The sequence below is a fragment of the Leishmania major genome, chromosome 21, assembly GCF_000002725.2.
Source record: "Leishmania major strain Friedlin complete genome, chromosome 21".
Taxonomy (NCBI): domain Eukaryota; phylum Euglenozoa; class Kinetoplastea; order Trypanosomatida; family Trypanosomatidae; genus Leishmania; species Leishmania major.
The window spans coordinates 499,688-524,192 of NC_007262.2; the positions used below are offsets into that span (position 1 = coordinate 499,688).

The 24,505-nt window shown below is 60.3% G+C and overlaps 5 protein-coding genes across 5 annotated transcripts; all 5 read right to left on the minus strand.

Moving 5' to 3' along the window:
• Positions 1–235: 235 nt before the first annotated feature.
• LMJF_21_1220 (conserved hypothetical protein) lies at positions 236–4,354 on the minus strand (the record flags this gene model as incomplete). Its single annotated transcript, XM_001683022.1, has 1 exon — positions 236–4,354. One exon carries the CDS (start codon positions 4,352–4,354, stop codon positions 236–238), a length of 4,119 nt encoding a protein of 1,372 aa, XP_001683074.1.
• A 3,907-nt stretch (positions 4,355–8,261) lies between these two features.
• LMJF_21_1230 (conserved hypothetical protein) lies at positions 8,262–10,178 on the minus strand (the record flags this gene model as incomplete). Its single annotated transcript, XM_001683023.1, has 1 exon — positions 8,262–10,178. One exon carries the CDS (start codon positions 10,176–10,178, stop codon positions 8,262–8,264), a length of 1,917 nt encoding a protein of 638 aa, XP_001683075.1.
• Positions 10,179–12,120: 1,942 nt separating this feature from the next.
• On the minus strand, positions 12,121–15,909 carry LMJF_21_1240 (conserved hypothetical protein; the record flags this gene model as incomplete). The annotated part of the gene is made up of 1 exon (XM_001683024.1): positions 12,121–15,909. One exon carries the CDS (start codon positions 15,907–15,909, stop codon positions 12,121–12,123), a length of 3,789 nt encoding a protein of 1,262 aa, XP_001683076.1.
• A 3,263-nt stretch (positions 15,910–19,172) lies between these two features.
• LMJF_21_1250 (putative adenylate kinase) lies at positions 19,173–19,982 on the minus strand (the record flags this gene model as incomplete). The annotated part of the gene is made up of 1 exon (XM_001683025.1): positions 19,173–19,982. One exon carries the CDS (start codon positions 19,980–19,982, stop codon positions 19,173–19,175), a length of 810 nt encoding a protein of 269 aa, XP_001683077.1.
• Positions 19,983–21,589: 1,607 nt separating this feature from the next.
• Positions 21,590–23,092, minus strand: LMJF_21_1260 (conserved hypothetical protein; the record flags this gene model as incomplete). The annotated part of the gene is made up of 1 exon (XM_001683026.1): positions 21,590–23,092. One exon carries the CDS (start codon positions 23,090–23,092, stop codon positions 21,590–21,592), a length of 1,503 nt encoding a protein of 500 aa, XP_001683078.1.
• Positions 23,093–24,505: the final 1,413 nt, after the last annotated feature.

Consider the following 24,505-nt stretch of genomic DNA (forward strand, 5'->3'; position numbering starts at 1 on the left):
AGACAACCACAGAAGAGGACAGGAGAGACCGGCGGGTCAGCGCAGGCTGAGCACAGGCAGAGAGGCAGACACACATAATCTTACCCACATGCAAGATCCGCTGAGGGGTGAGGCGATGGTGGTGGTGAAGAGTAGGGGGGGGGGCTGGAGAGAGAGGTAGAAGGTGCTCACCGAATTGAGCCTCAGCGTTTCGTTCTTTTCTTTAAAACGTCTTTGAACACGCTGCGCACTCGTGTCACATGTGCGTGGGACGGGCTCGCCTCATCAGAGACGCGGAGGATCCACTCGAGTCTGTCACCGTCGGCACACGGCGATAGCCACATGCTGTGCGTCCAAGGCTGGTCCCCATAGCTGAGCCACTGCTCCCACCACTGCTGGCAGTGGCAGTGGCAGTGGTGTTCATGCGGTGCAACAGGTTCGCCTTAGCGATGGTCATCGGTGCCGCATTGCGGCGAGTGCTGACCTGCGCGTTCGCCAGTGATGCGCTTTCGGAGGCGTCACCCGCAGCTGCTGCTGCCCCGCCGCCGCTCGCACCGCGTGGCAGCTGTTCCTTGCCCTTCTCCTTCTTTCGCTCATCTCCGCTGACTCGAGTGGCGGCTCCGCTGCTGCTGACGCCAGCGCCGGACGATGCAGAGCTGCCGGTCGTTGCAGCTGCAGCTGCAGCCGCAGAAGCTGGCGGCAATGCAGTACCGCCGACGTTCACGGGCGCTGAGGTGGCTGTGTTGCTACGGATGTAGGTGCGCAGGCTTGCCTGTCGGTGGAAGTCCAGGCGCGGCGCCTCGTCCACCATGGACGCCTTTCCACCTGATCCGGTGACTGCCGCGCTCACTGCCGCATCGCTTGCTGTGCCTCGCTTCGGTGTGTTGCCGTGCGACGCGATGGCGGCGTCCCGCACAATGGTGAAGCCACCATTGGAGGGCTGGCCACTGGTTTCAGCTCCGATCGCCGCCGGGGTGGAGGCCGTGCGAAATAACGGTGCACTATTCGGTGAATGCTTTACAACTCGTCTCTGCGTGGTTACTGCCAAGTGCGTCGGTGCTGCGTCAGCTGGCGCCGTCGCCGCTGCAGCGGCGGCCCCGCGAGGGCGACAACCGCTGCTCGCGGTCCTCGACGATGCGGAGGTCTTCAGCACCTCTAGCACTGGCAGCAGCAAGTCGGCTACTTGTACCGACAACTTCTGGTGATCGATGGCGGCGCGTGAGACCGTGGCTCCGAGGGCGCTCTTGCGGTGCCCGCTGTGTCGCACTCCAATGCTCTCGTTACCGACTCTGCCGCTGTTCCTCTCGCCGCCATGTCCGGGTGCTGCCCCCGCCACGGCACCCGCGCTATCAGCGGCGTTGCTCGACGAGAGGCTCACCTCCATTCCCATGGAGGTGAGGGCGGAGTGCAGGCGGTGCAGGCACTGCTGGAGGGTTGCGTTGCTGTTTGTCAAGACGATGAGGGACTCCCGGGCAACGTCGTCGAGCTCGGCGTCTTCGTCTTGCTTCTTCGGTGAGGCGGAGTGCTCGGAGGCCCGCTTCTTCTCCTTTTCCTCCATCCGGATCAGCTGCTTCACCAGAAGATCGAAGTCGTGTTTCTTGGCTCGCAGCTCCTGCTGCGCCATTTCCAGCTCGCGCTGCATGGAGGCTTGGATGTTCGACAAGTCGTTCATGTCCGTGTCCATCTCCCTCACCTGGCGCGCCAGCGCCGTGCGCTCTTGCTTTGCGAGCCGCAGCGCCTCACGCAGCGCGGCCTCCTCGGCCGACGCACTGGCTGCGGCACCGGAGCCAGGGGGTGCGGTCTTCGACTGCAGCTGCGCTAGTGCCGCCTCCTTGATGGCCAGCGCCTCCTCAACCTCAGCCAACTGAGCTGCCGCCAGTGTCGCCGCCGCCCTGTGCTCTTCCAACATGCGATCTTTCTCGGAGTCCGCGGCCGCTGCCTTGGCGCGCAGGGCCTCCTCGAGGAGCTTCACCTTTTGGACGAGAACGCCTTCCGACTCCCCTGCGCTCAGCTGCTGATTGCGAAGCTGGCCTTCGGCTGTGGCCGCGCGTGCGGCGAGCTGTTCCTTGGCGACTTGCATCTCAGTGCAGCGTGCCGTCAGGTCACTCAGCGTCTGCTGCAACTGTTCGCGCTCCTGCTGTGCCTCCGCCAAGCGCTGTGTTGCACGGCGGCTTTCCTCCTCGAGGCGGCGCGCCTTCGACTCAGCCTCGGTCAGACGCGACACGAGCTGGTCAACGCGTTCTAAGACGCTGTTCGCTTCCGCAGAGCCGCCCGGCCGCATGCTGCTCAATCGCGCGTGAATCTCCTGCAGCTGCCTTGCCGTCACAGCACGCTGCGTGTTCTGCGCCTGCTGCGTCGCGCCTTGCATGGCGGCGATGGTGGCTGCAGCGCGCTGCTCTGCCTCGCTGACGGCTCGCTGCGCGTCCGCCAAGATCACGGCCTCCCGCTTGGATGAGTCGCTGCACATTCGCAAATATTCGAGAACCTCGTTGCCGGAGTCCTCGCTCAGCTTCTTGGCGATCTCCGCCTTGACAGCTTCGGCGTTCTTCTTGCTCGCGTAGAAGGCCAGCACCACGGCGGCCGCCATCGTCGTGGCACCGCCGCCTAACGAGCACTTCTTGACCGCCACCGGCACGGCCCCGGCAGTCCGTGCGGCATGGCAGAGAAGTAGCGCCTGCAGCACGCGAGCCTGCTGCGCTTCTTCCAGCAAGCGATTCGCAGTGCGCTGCGCCAAGGCAGTGGGCAGCGCCACGTCGAGGCGGAAAGTATTCATCAGCAGCTCCGCCTTCTCATCTGTGTGACACTGCAGTGCCCTCTGCACTGCTTCTTCCCGCACCTGCTCGACCGATGCTTGTGCTGTGGTGAGCTGCTCCTGAAGGGTCGCCAGCTCCGTCTTGAGATTCTCCGCTGCGGCCGTCGCGGCCGCCTTCGCCCGCTCCGACAGGCGCAGCTGCGCGGACTGCGTGGTGAGCGCCTTCTGCAACCCCTGCGCCTCCTGCTGCGTCGCCTGCAGCGCCTCGTACACCTCCTTCACAGTCATTTCGGTCTCGCGCAGTGCGGCATCCACATCTGTGTCCAGCACCGCGCGGTCGGAGTCGCGGCGGTCGAGCGAGGCTTCGAGAGAGCGAATGGCGCGGCGCAGGTGGTCCACCTCCTCCGCCTTCTCTGCCAGTGCCGCCTCCAGCTCCTTCACCCGCACGGCGTTGCGGTCTAGTGGCTTTCGAGTCGCCAGCTCGGCCTTCGCCTTGTCCAGAAACCTAACGAGCTCCGGGTAGTCGTGGCTGAGCAGGAAGAAATCGATTTCATCTTCTTTGTTGCACGCTGAGTGGCGGATGTCCAACTCGACGCTGACCGCCTCCGAGTGGGTGCGCACCTCGACACTCGTGAGGTAGTCATATGGGACTTGCAGCAGCGTGGAGACGGAGCGCAGGAAGGCGTCCTTGAAGGATTCCGGTGAGAAGCTGTTGCCGTCCACGAAGGTCTGCCCGCCGAATAGGCGGTAGTGGTGAGTCACGATAAGGCGGTCACTGCTCGCCTCGTCGCCGCTGCGGTGGTGGTGAGCTGCGACGGGCGCGGAGTTGGTGCGAGCGTAGCGGGCGCCGGGTTGCGATGTGCGCTGCTGTTGCTTCTGCTGCGCCTCTGCGGCACTCTGCTGCTTGCGAGCCTCTTCTTCGAGCGCCGTGATCAGCTGCTCCTTGGCGTCCAGAACGTTCCGCATTGCTGTGAGCTCGTCGTCGCGGCACTGTAGCGACTGCAGGTGAACCGTGCACTGCTGTTGCAGACTTGCCACAGCAGCCGCGGCATCCTTGGCATCACACATGGCGCTGCTTAGCTGACGCTCCAGTTCGCGAATCCTGCGCTGCGCGTCACGCAGCTCCTTCGCCGTGCCAGGCAGACAGCAGTCCTCGTCGGCGGTGACGTTATCCGATTTCTTCGACCCGCGCTTCTGCGCCAGCAAGCGCGCCGAGGCGGACCTTCCCTGGAGCTTCAACGACGCAACTTCTTCCTCTAATGCCCGGATCACCAGCGCCTGCTTCGTTTCCTTCTGCCGCGCTGCCTCGAGGGCGTGCCGCTGCCTCTGCACAGCGTCACGCACCTCATCCATCGTGACGACAGGCGCTGACGTCAGCGCAGCTGACGACTTTGCCGCAGAACTGTTCACACTATTCGCGTCCCTGCGGACGCGTAAGCCGTGGCCAGTGCCGATGAGGTCTATGAGTTCCTTCAAGAAGGCGTCCATCGAAGCCATCCTTGCTTCCATGGCTGCGAAGACAGTATCCTTGTACTTGCGCTCCTGCGTCAAGACCCGTAGCGCCGCAATGTCGGAGGTGTGCGCCTCGTAGAACTTCATGAGGGTTTGATTGTCCTCTTCCATGCACTTGTAGTAGTGCTCGAGTTGCTTCTCGTACGATGCGGACGGGCCTGGCGCAGACGCAGCGGCATGGCTTGGCTGTGGCGCAGTGGGTGGTGTACATGGGGATCTGAGCTGCGCCGCGTGAGGACGAGGAATATTCGAAGCATGCGCCGCTGCCGCCTTGGCCACCGCGGAGGAGCCGCTTGGCAGCGGGGCTGAATCATAGCGCTTCAGCTTGCGGTTTTCCATCAACGTGGTCACGCAGTAAGCCGCGTGCGTGGCCGTAGGTGTAAGTGCTTATGGGGGAGGGGGGGGGCTCTAGCTTACAGAAGAAGTCTCTGCTGGTAATGGGGGTCGGGTGGGAGGGGGTAGGATGGGATAGCGGCGAAACGAGACTCACCCATCAACAACGGCAAAAACCCTGAAGGAAGGGGGAGGGGAGGGGCGGGCGAGCCTGATGCCGTATGAGTGCGCGTAGACGTACAGCCACCACAAGCGACAGAGAGTAAAACTAAGAAGAAAACAACTCTAAGGGGCAGAGAGGTACAGGTGCGTATGCGTGTGTGGAAGGTACACCGCACCGCTGAGTCTAAGGGATGGTGACGGAAACAAAAAAAAGTGGAAAGAACCGCCGACGCAATGATCCGGAGGGAGCAACAACTTCCTCGCCACACGAAAGGAACAAAACACGTGAACACGCGGCGCTGCAGAACGAGGGAACAAGACGAACCATCACACGACCGACGAGCGGACGCACCTTTTCACGGCAATGAGGCGGCCACACAGTCCGCCTTCTCGCAGCAGCGGGCGCTTTAGCGTGCACGTGGATGCGGGCGAATGGTTCTTGAATACCGGTGCAGAACAGACCGTGCGGGGGCGGGCGGGGGGGGGGGATGCACGTTCGTGCAGGTCCTCCCCTTCCTGATACCATGAGGCGCACAAGAAAACGGAGAGAGAAAGCGGAGATACCGAGCAGGGCGATGATGTTTTCGTGCGCCCAGGCGACAACGATCCCCTCCCTCCGAAACAAAACAACAACAACAAAAAAAAAACAGAAAACAAAAAAAACAAAAAGATGAGCCGTTGAGGGAGAGACGATGGGTTGATGTGAAGCGAAAGGTTCAAGGCGGAAACATACATCACCCCGATCCTGGCCACACTGACCACCGCTACGCGCATGCGTGTGTGCGTGTGGGCGCTCGCTGTGCACAGGAGTTCGCTTGCGCGTCTCGCTGAAGCAGCCCATATGGGGACGCCCGTGGTCTCGGGAGTTCAGGACCTGTGTGCCGTCACGCTTGACATCTTATATATATATATATATACATATATATATATATATATATACATATACATACACAAAGGGCAGCTGTGATGCGTGTATGAGTTTTTGTTCTGTTTTGCGTGCCAGTGTGACCCAGACGTGCACAAACATCCACGGAGGTCCCTCCCGCCCCTCTCGCCAGGGGTCAACTGCTGCTGTTGTCGTCTTGCCGTTCACGGCAGAAGTATCCGACCATCCGACCAACCGACTACCACCACTACCATCGCTGCCTGCCATCTTTCTCGCGCTGTGTTCCTTCTTGTTTTTTTTTTGTTTTGGGGGTGGGGGGGGGTTGTTTCGCGCGGTTCAAGCCCGCTGGGGAGCAGACGAAGCGGGTGGGGGCGTAGGGAAGGCGGCGCACTGTGCGCTAGTGCAGCGCACCTGATAGGCGGGGCGAGAGCGAGCGAGCGAGCGCGCGGTACGAGGAAGGGCAGTGCGAATAGTAAAGGCAAGTGAAGAAATCGAGATGGAGAGATGGAAGGTGATGGCGGAGAAAATGATGGCACGCTGCACATCCTTGGACGCACACGGCCGATACGCAGACAATAGACAGAAGGAGCACATGATGGCCAGGGCAGCACCACGGCGGAGGTCGAGAAAGGCAGCGAGAGAGGGGAAGAGGGTCGCGCGAGCTCGAGCGCTGCAGAAGAAGAGGGAGAAAGAAACAGACAGGCAAAAGCAGAGCCCATCTACGTAGACCACATATACCATGCATCCACACGCACACACAAGACGGACGCATACAAAAACCACGACTCAGCCATCCGAGATGGCTCTCTCGCGTGGGCGCGCGCGTAAGCACCTCGCCTGCCGTTTGAGGCGGACGGGGAGGGGAAGGGAGGGGAGGGGAGGGGAGGGGAGTTATCCGTATAGAACCGAAAACACACACCAAAAAAAATGCATACGTGCACGCACGCACCCACACAGACAGACACGCACGCTGACACGCGAAAAAAAAACGAAAAGAGGAGGAGGGAGGGAGGCGCTGCGGAAGAGCCGCGCCGTCAGACACCGACACACATGCCGATAGAAAGAAACAATGTGGCGAAACAACAAGCAAAGGAGGCGAAGAGCAGGGGAGATGGAATGGGGAGGTAAGGAGAGGGTGGAAGACGGTATCTGTGCGTGTGCGTCACTGGAAGGGAGAATGTGATGGTGGTGGTGGCATAAGAAGAGCGTGCTGTTCATTGTTATCTCCTCTCTCTGTAGTTATCAGCGGTGCTTTCTTACCCTTCCGCCGCGGGCTGCAGAGCCACTCGCCTGCGCCCCTAAGCACGCAAGCGGTTCGCAAAACAGCAACAGCAAAAAAACTATCACACACCCAGCGGCGGCGGCGGCAGCAGCGACAAGCACACACCGGCAGACAGGAGAGAAACACAACTAGTAGATATCCACGCACACGTACACCCACCCACCCACACACACACACACCTACACGAGAACGTGGGGGATATGGAGCAGAGCCACAGACAAGAGTGTGGCTGTTATTCAAATAAAAGGCGAATGCAACGGTATCGGCAGAAAAATGGGAAAAGGAGGTGGAGGAGGGGAGGGAGAGTAAGGGCTTGTGTGCGCGTGCAAGGGGTGTAGACGCACCTAGAGACACGCACACTCATACACACAGAGAGAGATGCAGCAGAGAGGAGCGCGTCACAAAAGCCCTTCCTCATATACTCGCTTACGGGGTGGGGGTGCGTCGTGAGGACGCAGCTATCTACCTCTATCTGCGCGCGTGTATGATGTATGTATGCGCATGCCAGAAATGAGGGAAGAGAGTAAAACCCACGACATCAATGATGGGGCCAATATGTGCCACCACATGCCTTCCCTCCTCCTTGTATGGTTGGTGTCGTTGCTGCCTCGAGGAGAAGCGATGCCGCCGCACATCGGCACTGGATGGGTATCCCCTCGATGCCTTCACCTGTGCAAGCGATGGGGAACATCGAGAAGAGGAGAGATGAATACCCCCCTTCCCCTCTCCCAACACACACGCAGCAGAGCAAGAGTCGAGACGAGAAGACAACAGGGACGAGCGTGCGAGCAGGCAACGATTCAAACGGCCGACGAGGACACATCGTCTCCCGGATCTCTTCCTCATGTCGTTGGCGCCGCGTGCACGCGAGGCAGCACACTTGTTAAACGAAAACCGCACAAAGACGCGCGCGTGCGCGCCGAGGAGTCGATGATGGAGAGAAACATGGTGAGCTAAGGAGGAGGAGGAGGAGGCGTAAACGATAAGGCAGAAACACACAAAAAGAAGACAGCAAAAACGAATAAGAGAAAGGCTATGCGAGGAGCAGCACGAGAAGGGGTGGAGGGCGTGGTGGTGCGTGCGCGTGTGCGGAACCACTGAAGAACAGCAGTAATGTGCTGCCCCTTCCCTCTCCGTTGTTTCCCGTCTCGCCACTGTCGTAGCCATCTCTGTGACAATGAACCATACACATGCCGGCGTGTGCGTGGATGTACAGTGGGGTGGTGCAAGGGTGGGGTGGCAAGGTCACGCCGTCAGCTTCTGGCTGGGCGACGGAGCTCGCGCACACGACTCGCACACCAACGCGCGAGGTGAGGGGGCGCAGATCCCTTTTCACGCCCCTCTCGCCTTCACGCCTAGTCAGGCACCTTCTTGGACTCGGTCACAGCCGCCGCCATGGCCTTGTTCTGCGCTTTCAGTAGCTCCAGTTGCGAGGACACCCCGACCAACTTCTCCGTCGTTGGGCTGCCCAGCTTGCCGCTCTGCCGCTCCATCGCGAGCGTCTCGGCGATGACGAGCGAATCCGTCCGTCTGAAAACCTTCTTTGCACCCTCCTCGGCGATGGCCACCGGGTCCTTGCACATCATCTCCAGCGCCGCGCGCAGCTTGGCGCTCTTCCGCCTTTCCTTTGCAAGCGCTGCCTGCTTGAGCTGGACTTCTCTCTGCGTCTCGGCCGTGTGATCGTTGCGGATAGACTCAGCCACGATATCGAGAGGGGTGTCGTCGTCGTCCACGATGTCCACGCTAGCAGCCTCGTTGCGGTGTGCGAAGCCGTTTCCGTTGTGTGCACCAAGGCCCTGGTGCACCTTTGAACCCGCCAGCAGAACTGCCACTGTGCGCCGTGTTTGCGCGACGCTCGCACGCAGTTTCTCGTCGCTGCGGCGCGCCCGCGCACTCGCGGAGTGCAAGCCGTTTTCACTGTACTCGTTGACAGAGCTGCTGCGTACGTTGCGGCTGCTGCGTTGGCCCACGCGCGACAGGCGCTGCGGCCGGCTGTGCGAGGGACACCACCCACCCTTCAAGACGTCCGCTTCTTCGACGTACGACTTCACGCCTTCCGGCACCGTGAAGTTCCAGCACTGCCACGACCCATCCACCGCCGTGGCCCACACCTCGTACACAACGGTGCGAGTGACGGGCAGGATCGACACGCTCGATCGCTGCCCGCCGGGGGCGGCACTGCGGTTCGCTGGTGGCTGCGAGGCCTGGTGGACAATATCCTTGGAGAAGCGATTCGTGATGGTAATGGCGCCGTCCTTGCTGCCAGACCACACGGTATCCCCCACCTTAAGCAGCGTCACGACCGGCGCACGGTGTCCGGTGATAACGGTGGTGACAGTCATCGAGGAAAGGTCCCACACGCGGATCACTGAGTCCTCGCTACCGGCCCACAGCTCGGCCGCGTCCTCCAGCACCAGAATGCTCAGCACACAGCGACCCTGCCCATCTAGCGTGGAGACGCAGCCGCCATCCTTCCTTGGGGTGCCGCTCGTTTTCGCCACCGTCGCCTCCCACACCTTGACTGTACCATCGTCGCTGCCAGACACAACGTAGCGGCAGCGACTTTTCTGATCCGTGTACGTCGTCAAGCTGCGCACCGCGTTGCGGTGGCCGTAGTACATGTGGCTGTAGTGCAGATCGTCCGCCATCCACTGGTACACCTTACCGTCCGCGCCACCCGTAAACACATAGCCGTCCGCGGCGCACATCGCGTACACAGCAGCCGTGTGCTGCGTTGACTGACGCAGCACTTTCTGGGTCACGTGGTCAAAGACGCGGATGGCGCCGTCGGAGTATCCGGCCCACATGTTGCCGCTGACGTTCTTCATGACGAGCACCGCGGCGCGGCCGATGGGCGCAATGCGGCGCACCTCCATCCCGCTGGGTACAAGGCGAATCAAGATGGTGCCGTCCGTCTCTCCCGTCCATACCGTGCCATCTACAGCCACCGCAGAGCAGCGCGACTGGCCCTCGAAGCGTCTCGATACGCTGACGGAGTCGCAGACGGTTAACGCGCTGCGGTGCGAGAGGGCGCGCATGTTGGCTGGAGCGTTGTCGACGCCGTTGGCGTTGCTGTGCCGAACCGATGACGCGCTCTTCCGCTCGCCGCCACACGACTTGCGAGGAGCCGGCGGTCCTGGGGCCCTCATCTGCGCCGACGGCCGTACCAACGGCTGATCGGTCTTCTTGGCAAGCGACGGAATACTTGAATGCCCTCGCAAAGGCAGGCGTGTACGTATCAGCGGGGTGCGTGCCTTGACACGCACGTGCATTTCTTCCAGCAAACAAGAACGCACAGAAAGGCGAACCGCCGCCCTACGCCTCCCTCCCTCCTCCCAACAGCAACAACGCAGTTCACCGCGAAGGGCAACACGGGGAGCGGGCTCGCGGTGGTCGCGGTTCGTGGTCGGCAAAGGGTGGAGATGGAGAAGAGGGAGGCCTCAAGAGAATTCGAGAGCAGCAAACGCGAGGGTTCAGAGGATGCAGGAGACGGGGGAGGTGTGTGTGTAGGGGCGGGGGGGGGGACGGTCTCTTGCCCAGAATACTAAGAGCGATGCTGATAGGAGTAGATGTGCTTGTGGTTGTGTCTGCGTGTGTGTTGTAGGTCCGGTGGTGGCGATGGTGGTGAACGGAGAGCTTCGACATTCCTCAAGAAGAGTGCGTGCGCATCAGGGTACGAGAGAAGGGTGGAAGTCGGGGGGGGGGGGAGGCACCGAGGATGGGTTGGACGTGAGAAGATCGCGGAAGACTGATAAACAACACACACACACCGTGCGAAGTGTGCGCGTACAGCGTCAGTGCCAGTAAAAAGGTGCCGTCGAGCAACAGTGCCGCGCGCTGAGAAAGATGTGTGCGGAGAACAGGAGAGATGCGGGGGAAGAGAGAAGATGGCTGATGACGACACTGTTGTTCCAATCTCCGCGTACGGCCGCTTCTACAGTGCACCTCACCATCACCACCACCACCACCACCAACCTTCCCATATGCCATGACCTCGGCCCTCTTTGCGTCCTGTGTAGGCGCCGTGGTACGAGCCACACCCGTCTTTCCGCCCCGCCGCTTGGCTTGGCTTGCGCTGTTGCACGTGTTGTTCGTACTTGCCGATGGTGGCGCAGGTGTGTGTTACACATCTCTACAGGGAAACGATCACAAAAAAAAACAGAAGAGGAGCATGCAGAAGAGAAGACGTACACACACACACACACACACACAAACGTGTCAGCGGTCGAGTTGTGCTGCCGACACCGCCCCGCGCACCACCATCCTGCCACCGCCGTCGTTGTACAGATCCACACAGAACCCTCCTCTCCCTCCCGGCCTTTCGTTTTCGTTTGCGGCGGGGCGTCTGCGTTGTCGCTCGTGCTCTTCCCGTCGTCGAAGTTTTCCACAAGCGCGTCCGTGCTCGGCATCACTACCATCTGCGAGGACGGCATCCGGCACACCCCACACGTGTGGCCACCGGCGACACAAGACACCCTTTGACGACCCTGAAGGCGGAAGAGCGGGGAGGAGAGAAGGCCAAGAGCGCGGAGGATAGCCACACAGCACAGGAGCGAGAGGGCGGGGCAGGGGAGCAGAAGGGTGGGAAGGGGGTGGACGCAACGAAAACAAAAGCGAAACAACAACCAAAAAAAAAGCAACGCGGCCTATGATGAGGACGAGTGGAGCTGGAGTGGTGGTCGTGGTGGTGAACACAAAGAAACAGTGATGGAAGAAGGAAGAAGCGGACGAGGATGAGGTGGCTGCATATGTGTGTGTGTGTGTTGGGTGGTGAGGGCGGGCGGGTGTTGGTGGCTTGCACGCAGACACATACACACGTGCACGCACGCAAGAAAACAGAAAGGACACAGGTGGCGGATCAGTGACCACGAAGATGGAGGAGGGAGAATAAGCAACATCAACGAAAACTCGTAGAACAGCAGAGGCACACCGAAGGCCATACACGCCAACGAGGGAAGTCGGCAACCGGTGGATACCTGACGGAGACATATGCGAGTTACGGGTGCGCATGACGGCGACTCACGAGGAAGAGGAGATACCGCGCCAGCACGCACTGTAGATGCAAAAAGAGACAAGAAAAGACGCTGCGCCCGACACACACACACACACACACACACAGAGAAAGAGAGAGAGACGAGGAGGAGAGAGGATTCAGGCACCGCACATAGGCGCCAGGGCAAGGGATTCCCGCGAGCCCCCACACAACCGCTGTCGTCACTGGCGGTTCTGCGACGGCGATTTGGAGGGTGACGCGCTGCTCACAACGTTATCGATACTGAAGCACCGACCTGCCTCGCTCGAGTCGGGTGACCACGCCCCGCTATGCTGGTATCGCTGGATCTTGTTCAGCAGCCGCCGCGTCTCATCGCACTGCTCAGTCATCTGGCTGGAGGAGCAGGCCAGCGAGTTTTGCAGCTGCGCGATGACCGTCTCCGCATCTGCCAGACGGACAGAGAGATCTAGGTTGAGCGCCACGAGCTTATCGAGAGGGTCCTTCTTGGCGTCCTCTTTCCGCGGCTCAGAGGTGCCGCCACAGCTGCGCAGCTGCGTCGGCTGCGTAGGCCGCCCGCTAAGCATCTCAAAACCCTGACAGGTCTCAGAGTTCGCAGCGTGGCTGTCGTTCCAGGCACCCGCGGCTACGGCCTCTTCTCTCGACGTCTGGTTCTTCAACTCCTTCGCTTCCAAAGCGTTCCGCAGCGCCTCCATCGCCTCGCCCATCTTCGCTTCTCGCACGTGCTCCTCCTCCAGCGCGGCGGCGGCCCCGTCGTACATGTCGTACACCCTCTGCAAGTCCTCCCGGGAGCGCGACAGGTCTAGCTGCAGTTCACCCTTCTCGCGCTTCAGACGCGAGATCGTCGGCTTCAGCTGTTCATGCAGATAGTTCTTCAGCGCTTCGTGATCCTCGCGGAGTTTCTTCACCTCCTCGTCTGAGGCTTTGCTGGTAACCACTGGTGGCACGGGCGCCTTCTTCTGACGTTCGGACTCCAGCTGCTTCTGCTGCTGCTGCACCTGCGCAGTCAGCTCCTCAATCTTTTTCTTCAGATTCCCGTTGTCCAGCTGCAGTTCACCCTGCTCGCGCTTCAGGCGCGATACCATCGGCTTGAGCTGCTCGTGCAGGTACCTCTGGAGAGCCTCATGATCTTCGTCATAGCCGGCGCCGCCCGCTGTTGGGGGCAATCGTGCCCGCCCCGCGGCGGCAGCCATCTCCTGCGCCAGAGGCACCGCAACCAGCTCTGCCATTCGCTCAAACTCTGAGGCCTCCTTGCGAGCCGTTCCATCGACGTTCGGTGGATCGCGGCCGTAATTCTCTGTATAGGCCTCCGTCGAGTCGAGAGCGCGCTGCCGTGACGCGCTTGGCGTTCTGTCCTGCTGCTGTTCCTGGGCCTCCTGCAGTCTCTTCTCCGCGTCTTGCAGATGCGCACGCGCGTCGGCCAGCTTAACATCCTTCTCCGCGGACTCGTTCTTGAGGTCGCTGATGAGCTTAATCTGACGCTGCAGGGTGCCCCGAAGGGTGTTGTTCTGGTCCTTCAGCCGCTGCCACTCCGAGGCACTGATCCTACCTTCGCTGTGGCAGCCGTTGTCGTTGCTGCTGGGCTGCTGCGGCTCCGGCGATGGCTCGACACGGCGCTGCTCCTGCGCCATTGCTAGTTGCCGCTGAAGGTCGTTGATTGTGGCAGCTGCGGTGTCCGGGGGCGTCTTGGCTGCCGTGAAGGCGTCCGTGTGGAGCCGCATGAGGGCAGGGAAGCGGTAGGTCTGCATGCGCCGCTCTAGTTCCGCTGCCGGCACGTTCGCTGGATGCACCACCTCGACTTCAGCGACAAGGCTGCCAAGGCTCAGGTCCACCCGCTCCAGCTGCGTCGGTGCTACACCGACGCCCGCACAGAAGTCTGCGATGAAGGTGCTGCGCAGCTCATGCGGCTTCTCCTGCATGATGTATGACCAGTTGCCGCCTTTGAAGCGGCGAGAGAGGCGGGTGTGCTCCGCCGGCACGCCGGCGTGGCTTGCGCTCTCTCCGTCGTCCTGGCAGGACGTGAAGAGAAACGCACTGAGCGGGTTCGCGCTGGTGTTCACTGGCCCGCTGGGTGAGACAGAGCTGAAGTGGCTGTCGCTGCACGCGTCCTCGGCTGTGCTTGGCAGCTTGGCCATTCCGTCCTGGCGCATAAACTGCCGGTACGGGTCTGGCGCGGCGCTCTTAGGTGGGATGGCCATACTCGACATGTGTAGGGATGACGACGCAGGCTTGTGCCGGTCCAGCTCGGCCTCGAGCTCAAGCTGCCGCTCCAGAGCTTCGTCCAGCTGGCGCTGCGTCTCGATGAGCACGCTTTGGAGGCGCACCACCTCCTCCTCCATCATGTGATGGGAGGCAGCGCCCTGCGACATCTGCACCGGCGCGTCGAACCCCTCTGGAGGCTCACCAGCACGCTTCTCGAGCTCTTGGACGAGGCCACGTAGGCGATTGTTCTCCTGCGCAAGCAGCTGCTGCGTCTCGATCTCGCACTGAGCTTCCATACGGTATTTCTCGTAGTTGAGCTTCGCGTCTCGCTTCGTCGCCTCCAACTCGTCCTGCAGGCTGCGAATGTACTCCTGCACCTGCGTGGTGGGGATCGATACGGGTAAGTTGTCCTTGCTGTGGATGCTGCTGAGCGTGTCCCTGTAATTGTTTGAGGACGCCAAGGTCACAGCCGAGCTGCACACAACGTCCGCAGAATTAACGACGGCCGGTGTTGCTGATGCGCTGCTCCCGATACCAGCGATAATGACCTGCGGCGCTGCTGGCCCTGCGTTGGGGGGTTTGAAGACGCCACCGGAGACGGACACGTCGTCGAAGATGATCGGCACCGTTTCGGCGTTCCAGCACTGCAAAACACCGTTGGAGAAGGCCGTCCACACCTTGTACGCCGTGGTTGGCTGCACTTTCTGCATGGCGAGAACCATACCCTTCTCGAGGCCGTAGTACGGCACGCGTTCCGAAAGGTCCTGCAGCAGTGACTGTGTTGCAATGTCCCAAATCAGAATGTGGCCGTGCTTGTCGGCCGACCAAACGCGCGACTCGAGCACCATCAAGTTCGAGATCGGTGCGGTGTGCTTGCCTCGGCAGACTGCGAGACATGCAAGCGAGCGCATGTCCCACACTCGCAGCGTCAAGTCCTCGCCGGCGGACCACAGCTGGCTCGCGTGCGACACAACCGCCAACGCCAGCACGGCGCGGCTGTGTCCGGTGAAGGTGTGGATGTTGGCCTCGGTGCTCTCCTGGCCAGGCAGTGACTCGTACGGGTCCCACGCTCGCACTGTGCCGTCGTCACTGCCGGAGAAGATGACGGCACCTGTGGGTCCGTTGTACAGGGCAAGGCAGCGGACGCCGCCGCTGTGGCCGTGGAGACTGCGTTGCAGCTCGGCGTTACAATCGGTTGGGTCCCACTGGCACAACTTCCAGTTTCCACCCCCTGTAAAAACGGATCCCTCGACCTCGATCATGCAGTTCAATCCACCCCCGTGCACCATCATTTCCTTGAGTAGGTCCGTGTTCTTGGCGCTGTACACGTGCAGGTATCCGTCCTGGAACCCAGCCCACACCACATCCTTGCTCGGGAGGTACAGGAGGGAGATGCAGTAGGAGCCCTTGCGGCCCGGCAGCTCCTTCAGTGGGGTGCCCTTGGGCAGAGAACGGATGCAGAGCGTTCCGCTGTACTCGGCTGTCCACATGACGCGGTCGTTCACAGGGGCGATGCAGCGCACCGCTGCGGCCACCGAGTACGCGGGGTTCACATCTGCCACGTATACCGTGTCTTCCAAACGCCTGCTCTTCAAGCGCACGCTGTTGGCAGAGGTCGACGTCAAACGGCTGCTGCTGTGCGGCGACTGCGCGCGTGGAATCATGGAGAGGGAAAAGCTGTTGCGCGTCGGGGTCACGGAGCTTGTGCAGCACGGGGTGGACTCTGTGTGCGCCTTGTACAGCTGCGGGTGCGACGGCGACTCCGCCCGGGGAGTGGAGCGGTAGATCATGGTCGGCTAAAGGGCGTTGCGACTGCGTGCTGGTGCTGAAACGGTTTGCTTTTTCTTCTACGCGCGTACTCGAGACGGAAGAGAGAGAGATACAAGCGCGAAGACACGCTGGCAAGGCACGCGCACACGCCCAGATCGAGGAGGAGGGTCTCACGTGGGCGATAGAAAATGGACTGGACACCCGAAGAGGGGGGAGGAGAGGCGGTGGAGAAGGGCCTTGCCGAATAATAGGAGGAGTTGAGGTTGTGGATGACTGAAGCGATGGGTGCGGCAGGCAACTGCGTTAGCAGGGATGGGAGGGTCTGTGTGTTTTTTTTTGATGGTGGTGGTGATTGGGGGGGGGAAGAAGAGAAGAGGGAGAGGAGATAGGCGCTGTGGCTATGCATACACACACACACATATATAGATATATATATACATATATATATCTATATATATATATATATATAGATAGATTGGTGGCGCTATATGTAAGGAGGGATATGACAGGTGAACGGGAAAGGCCTCCCAGCAAGCGCGCACACACGGAGAGAGAGAGAAAGAGAGAGAGAGAGAGAGAGATACGTTGTTCAGGCAGGGGAATGTGCAGTCCTGCTTCGATGGGTAAGCAACCTCAGACGCAGCGCGGGCGAGGGGCGCTCTTGTGGAAGAGGACGAGACTGCGCTGGAACAGCTTGTCCACCACACACACGAGTGCCCACGAGCACACACGTGAGTGAGCTGATCTGCAAAGCCACGTAAGGAGACGCGTGAAGACGTCGATGTACCAGTGCCCAAACGTGTGTTCGTGTGTATGCGTGTGTGTGTGTGTGTGTGTGTGAGGATGCGGTGCCTAAGAGGGGAGGGGGTGATGGTGCGAGCAGGGGACAATAATACACACAGACGGATGCACACTGTGGAGGAGGAGGGAGAAACCAAAGTCGGGAGAGGGTGAGGGAAGGGACGAACCGTTGTAGAGAGAGTATCAGCGACGGACTGCAGAGTAGGGAAGGGGATAGGCGACGGAGCAATCGTGCACCCACACCCACACAGACGCGTTGCCTTGTGGTGATCGCCTCTCACCCATCACACACGCCCAACGCCGCATCATGCGTTCCTTCCATACTTGCCTGAGTCGACCACGTTGTCATCTTCTGCGCTATGCGGGGACTTCGAGGCAGAGCGGAGAGACTGCCCATTGGCGAGCGTGGCGCGAGCGCTCACGTGTTCCTCATCCTTTTCTGTTCACCATAGGGATAGTTTCCTCGACCTTGGTGCGCTCCCTCTTCTTTTGTTTTCTTTCCGGCGTGTCAACGCTTGCTTGCAGGAGGTGTGTTTTGTCCCGTATGTCCGGACGTGTGTGTGTGTGTATGTGTGTGTGATGACTGGTTCACTTGGTAGTGCGTGGGAGGAGGCGCGTGTGTCCCGAGGCACATGTTCGAGGCAACGCGAAAGCCCACAACAACAAGAGCCCCACGGTTCGCTACATGAAACACATATACATCAGGAGAGGGACAGGCACAGATGTGCGTCACGCACTCCTCAACACATCATCACACACGCACACACGCACACACACACACACACACACACACACACACACACATACACACATACATACATACAAAGAACGCATACGCACGCGCAGACGCAAGCGGGACGGCGTGGGTCCAGAAAAGGGGGCGGGAGTGGAGGGCGAAAAAGAAAAGCTACAATTAAAGACACGCACAGATAAAGAAGTGAAGGAAGTGAATACCTCACCCCATGTGCAGAGAGACACAGGTCGGCCGCGACAGAGGGAGAGCGGCACGCAAGGGTGTATACACGTGTATACATATATATACCTTACTTACCACGTGAGTCCATGTCGCTACCATATAACAGAACGTGAGCTTCACACCACTTGGTCCTGTCACACAGGCCCCCACCTCGCGGGGGGCCATGACAGCCGTCAACACACGTCAGTCCAGCAAGGCGCCGACGCAGTCATCGGAGCACAGCCTCTGCCTCGACCTCTACCCATAACCCCTCATTTCTTAGGTTGCGTCACAGCCGCTCCCCCACTATACCGGCGACCACCTGGGGCATACCCCTCGCAGCAGCACTCAGGCTCCCCCAGCCAGTAGGCAGTGTGAGGGCCGGGCGAGATACGCTCGAGTCAGGTCGACACTCTGCCTATCACACAGATGGTACAAGACTGTTCACTGTCGCAGGTGGTTCCGGCACAACGCCTTCCACGACCCTGCCACCAACACGAGGGGTTTAGCATTGGGAAGGTTTGGGGAGAGCTGCTGGGCTTCTCCCCCCCCTCACACACACACACACAGAGTTGGAGGGGGGGGGGGCGAATCCAGAGGGAGAAGGAAGAAGGGTGAGAACAAAAATATATAAAACATACAAGCACATGTACATCATCATTAACGCGCGCGCGCACACACACAGAAGAGAGGCGACGCGCTTCGGGGTCCGTTTCAGGTGGGAGGCGGGAGATGCGTGGATGGATGAATGGATGAGGAAGAGATGGAAAGGAGGGAGGGAGGCCGCGCCGGTATGGTCTGCCAGCAAAACGCTTCGGATGGCGCAGTTGACAGTGCCATGAGGAGGAAGGAGATATGGTCACTGGCGTGGCATGTACGGTGCAATCAGTTCTCCTCCGCTTCTTCACTTTGTGTTTCCCGCCGCCAATCGCCACACTGGAGGCAGACCCCCCCCCCTCCAGCGCCGCAGTTCTGTATTCCGCCGCCGCCGCCCTTCTCCACCTCCGTCCGCTATCCCTCGCTGAAGACACCTTCCTCGTTCGCTTGTACACCAGCCCGTGCACTCTTCGGCCGGCACATGCGTGCACACTAAACCAAGGAGAAGGGAGGAGAGAGAGGGGCACCCACACCCACACGCACACAACGGTCCATACGGAGAAGCACGTGCACAAGGCGCCACCAACACCACGACCAAAACCATTAGCAGCGGCACCCACAACGGGTAGACGGCGCACGGAGGCACAGACACAGGCACACAAAGGCATACGTATGGTCCTTGTGCGCGCGTGTGTAGGAGGGCCGCATTCTCTCTTTTGTTTCTACCCGTTTTTGTTTTGTTGCTTTCCGTCGTCGTCTTCGGCTGAGCCGTCAGATCAAGAGCATCGAAGCATGCGGTATTGTGCCGCCTCGCTTGGCGGCGTCGGTCTTCCTCCGCCTTCCGCCCTCCGACACTTCTCTCGCCTCCATGACTGCCTTCCCCCCTCTCGTTCTGTTTTGTTTTTACCTTCGCGTTTCGTTCTTTCTTGCCTACGCTACATTGTGGTTTTGGAGGTACTCGGTAATGTCCTTCGTGATGGCTGCCTCCGGTCGGTTCCCGTCGACGTGATACATGATGGACCCGTAGTAGTCCAGCAGACCCTCGACCATTGAGTGGTATGTCTCCAGACGAGGGCCAAGCACCTCGCGGGTGTCATCGTCGCGGTGCTGCAGCCGCTCGAGCAGCGCCGTGTCGTTCTCCGGCGGCGGGTTGTACTTGAGGTGGTAGATGATGCCGGTGACCGGGTCGGTGCGACGGCCTTCGACGCGGCCAAACAAAACATCATCTGGGGTGTCGAGGACCACAAAGATGCGGGGGCACAGGCCTGCGGCGTCCAGCGCAATCGCTTGAGAGCGGGTGCGCGGGAAGCCGTCCAGCAGCCATCCGTTCATCACCGCGTCCTCCTGCGTCAGTCGGTTGCGGATAATGCTGATGATGAGGCTATCCGGCACGAGCTCACCGCGCTGCATGAAGTTCTCGGCAATCTTGCCCAGGTGGGTGCCCTGAGCCACTTCAGCGCGAAGAAGATCGCCCGATGAGACATGCACTGGCTTCTTGCCAATCGCGCGCTTGTAATAGGAGCAGATGTGGCGCGCCTGCGTGCCCTTGCCGCTTGCCGGCGGCCCAGCGAGGACCACCCGCGGCGGCAGCGGCGAGGCTGTCAACTCATGCACATATTCGAGCGGCTTGGTTGGTTTGTCGGTGATGATGCAACGCAAGATGTACTCCATCAGCTGCCCAATGTTGTTGTCCTTGATGTACATGACCGTGTCCTCGGAGAGGCCGTCGTTGGAGGACATGAAAGGGACGGGGAATTTCGTGGCGGACGTCACACTGGTGGTGTCTGCGAAGGGGGTATCGGCAGCAACGGCATCGCAAGTGGCAGTGGCCGACTCCGAGGGGGCTGCCGCGGTGGTTGCATCCGCCGCAACGGAGGAGTTCGGCTGCTGGAGTTTGGTCGCCATATTGGGATGACAGAAGACCGCGCTTACGCGTTGTCCTTCAACACTGTGAGCAGGCAGAGAGAGAGAGAGAGAGCAGGCGAAGCACAGAGGGCGTGAGGCGTGCACGTGTGTGTGTGTGTGTGTGTGATTGTATGTGCGAGGGGGCGTGTGGTGGTGGTGGTGCTGCTGCTGCCGAATGCTGAAGAAGTTTGTCGAAAATAAACTGGTGATTGGCAGGGCTGTGTTAGCGTGAGGGCAGGTGCGCGTGAGCGTATCGTGTGCCTGTGTGGGGGATGCAAGGTGGGACCGTGAGAGGGAGGGAGGGAGGGAGGGATGGTTGCGTGTAGCGATGTCCGCGCGTATCCGCCTTCACGGTAACAGCGGAAGAGCGACGCAACGGAAAAAATTGCGGAAAAGACACGAGAAACAGCACAGAGGAGAAAAGAACGCGAGAAGGGGGCGCGATCCGAGTCTGTCCACGTGAGCAAGGACGTATACATGCAGGCATGTGTGGGTATGTAGGTGTGTAAGTGCGTGTGCGTGTGTAGGCGAGTGTGGAGAAGCGCACATGAAACGTGCAGGCGCAAAAAAAAAAGGGGATGCGAAGCGGAGAGGGGCCCGCGCGCGGGCTCGGAGGGGAGGGATGGACAATGACCGGCGCCCACCTCTAAGCCGAGCACCGCGACCATGAAAGACATATGCGCGCCCAGCTCGACCGTATGCGCACGCTCAATCGTCTCTGCATCCCCCTTCGGTGTGCCGTCGGTTCGCTCCTTCGGTGGTGCCGCTGGTCAAAGCCGTTCAGAGCAGCCCCCCGCCCGCCCGCCCGCGCACACACACGGACGCGCATGAAGTCGAAAGCGGGAAGCGGTACACCGTATAGGAGAAGGAGAGAGCCAGGACAGTGACGAAGGCGGAAGGGGTGGAGGTTGAGGTGAGGGATGACAGACACGCAATGTCAGACACAGCAGCACACACACACACACACACACACACACATATACATATATATATACACACACACACACGAAGAGCAAAAGCAAACACGAAAGGATGCGGTGGTGGTGGTGGTGGTGATAACAGCGTACATGGTCGGCACAAACGGATGAGGATGTGTGCGGGTGTTGTCGCTTTACATGCAGGGAGAGGAGGAGGGGTGGGGGGTGGGGGACAACGAGCACAACCGTTGCATCAACAAAAGCAGAGGAGGAGGAGGAGGAGGTGCGCAAGGAAGCGAGATGGGCAGGGCAGAGCGTGGCGGGGCGGGATGGGTTGGTGGGTCGTGCAACACACGATCCGACGCGGGGGCGGGCTGGGAGGGGTATGGAGCGGAAAAAGAAAGACGGCGCTTAAAGGCAGCCAAAACGGTAGTCGGCAGAGAAGGCACACCACCTTGCAGCGCCTGAGACAAGGCCGACTCGAGTTGCACAAACGTGCCGCACGCCAAAATATTTGATAGCATGCTACAGCGCCTCGAGCCACATAGGCACTGTATCGGCATCTTCCTCCATACCACCACCATCACCACCGCCGCTGCCGCCGCCAGCTGTTTCCGCGACAGCCTCAAGCCCCAACTCATCCAAGATGTTCGAGGCAGTCTTTAGCGGCGGAGGAGGGTACGGCTCCACTTCCTCTTGCTGCTGCTGCTGCGCTGCTGCTGCTGCTGAAGGCTCGGCGGTGTACGAAGCAAAGCCGTCCGAAGCAGTAGGGGACATGGGCGGCGACGATGCCGGACGCGAACACGATACCGCGCACCGCGCATCAGTCCCGCTACCCTCTTTCAGCGAGTGGTTTGGGAAGGGCAACGCTTCTGCCACAGAGCCCGATCGCCGGTGCATTCCAAATGACCGCTGATCTGCATATGCGTCAGCACTCAAGAGCGTGCCGGCGACCCCGGCAGCGGGGCTGTTGTCGCTGTGATAGCCGCTGTCGTCCCTGACGTCCTCCAACTCCTCCGCCCCACCTGAAACGTTGTCACCGGCGCTGGTGTAATCGTAGGCAGGTTTGTGAAGGACATCCATGTCGATATCATCTTGGAGAAAGCGAGGAACGTCTGTCTCACGAGCCTCTGTGACGGCGACTGCTGCGGCACCGACGGCGGCGGCGACCTTCATGACGTCGCTGTGTTGCAGCTCGTCATTGTCGTCCGTGAAAAAGTCGGCCGGGCTCCGTGCGAAGGGGTGCGCTGTACCCACGATCGGGGGGCCATCAAGGACAGGCGCCTTAACACTCTCGGCATCCGCCGAGGACAGTCGTGGAGAGTCGGCCGCGCCTGATGTGTCTGCCACGGGGCCTGATTCGCGTGTCGCAACACAACTGAGACTGCGTCGTTGCGAGCTGTGTCCCAGCCGACGCGCCTCACGGCGCGCCATGGCGTCCGTGATTCGCTGAAGAAGAGCCCTCTGCAACATCTCCGGCATGGCGGTATCTTCGATGCCGACGTAGTCGATGTTAACATCGGTCGCATCACACCAGTATTCAGCGCAGCAAAGAAGCGACGCTGGTGCGCCAGGTGGCGCAGCCGGGGCGAGAGAATGAGCGCTTCTGCCCTTCACATCATCAACGCCGGCTTGCCGCGTGTCGTGTGCTTGCCTCACTGTGCGCAGCCCCTCACACCAGTGGACAAGGCACTTGCCGCCCTGATAGGTGAGCAGGTTGCCGCGCAGTTCGAGTCGGCGCAGTGCGGAAAAGCCGCCGCTTGCAAAGCACAGCACCAGCTGTCGAATGGTTGCGTTGTCGAGGCTATTGTGGCTGAGGTCGAGAGTGTGCAAGGTGTGCCGACACTCACGTAGCACAGGTAAGAGCGCTACTAGCCCACGCGGCCCGATAAGGTTCGTGCTGAGGGACAACACCTGCAGCAGCATAGCTTGTTCGGTGGCGGCGAAGCAACGGGCCAGCGCCGAGTTGGGCAGCACGGCGGCATCGCTACATGCCTGCTCGTACACGGCCACAAGAGTCGAGGACATGAATCAGGGGAGTGCAAAACATCCGAGGAAGAGAGACCCACGCAGATACGCGCGCGCGCACACACACACAGCTGCATGAGCGCAGAGAGCAAGAGGGAGAAGAGGAGGGTGGAGGGGAAGACAGGCACAAGTCGATAGTGATCACGACCACCGCACCAGTCAACAGGAAGGTAGAAGGGGGATGGGGAAGCGTGGTTGAGAGGAGCTGTCAGCCCAATATCCAGTCGCCGTGAGAAAACAGACCAACACAGGACCTCGAGTGCGTCTTCTCTCTTGCGTGCGCGAGGATTGAGTTCATCCAACACGCACACGCACACTTTCCTTGTGTGCTGGTTTCAACTCGAATACACCATATATAGCCACAGGAGCTCGCAACCAGGACGGGTGTGGAGGCATGCACGACGGTGGTGGGGAAGGTCTGTGAGAGCTATACATGAGAGATGAGAGAGGGGGGGCCCTCTGCACACATGCGCGATCATGCACGCCTCTCATCCCCGCTGTCGCACAGACTGCGTCTATGGCGCACCAATTTGACGTGTGTGTGTGTGTATGTGTCAGAAGAAGTGACATCAACGCCGTGGTGCGGAAAAAATGGCACTGTAGGAGGGAAAGTGAGGGAGAGACCGAGCCTGATCGGTGACGGAGGTGGAGGGGAAGGGGAGCACGTTGGAGGCCCGCAACTTCAACAGGCGCCGCTGTTGCAGCTGTCACACCCACACATAAACCCACCTACCCACCCACCCACACACACATATATATATATAGATATATATATATATATATAGACATATATACGCGTAACACCCTCACGGTTACAGACAGAGGTAAGGGAGCGCAAGAACAGCGCAGCGCAGTGGTGGAGAGGAGAAGACGGGGAGAGGCGAACGACGAAGGCGGCGGCGCACCAAAGCGCAGCACATAACCGCAGCCGCCTCCTTGACCGTCCGAGATGGCGAAAGAAAAAGTTTCCGCGGCACAGTCAGGCACCTGGCACGAACGGAAAAGGGGCAACGACTGCCCCTCCTCCTCGCATACGCCACACAAACCCGCTCAAGGCGACTTTCACGTAGCAGATCAACGCTGGTCGCAGGACAAGAAACCCAGAGAGGAAAGGAGACCCTTCCGTGACGCAGACGCCGATCGGGGCCTGAGAGGGCGTGGGCAACTACGCAGAAAAGAGGGAAGGAGGAAGAAGGGGGGCAGCAACGAGCCGGCTGTCAGCGCTCTTGTGTGTGTGTGTGGGGGGGGGAGCGGCGGCGGAAGGACGCAGGGCTGTCGCGTGGAGCACCACCGAGGCTGTGCAAAATGACGCTCCACACAGATCGCTCGCGTCCTGTCTGTCCATGTTCTCCTCTGCTCAACAAGGCTTCGCAACAGCATCAGCGTGCACCACGCACCCCACCGCGTCCCCTC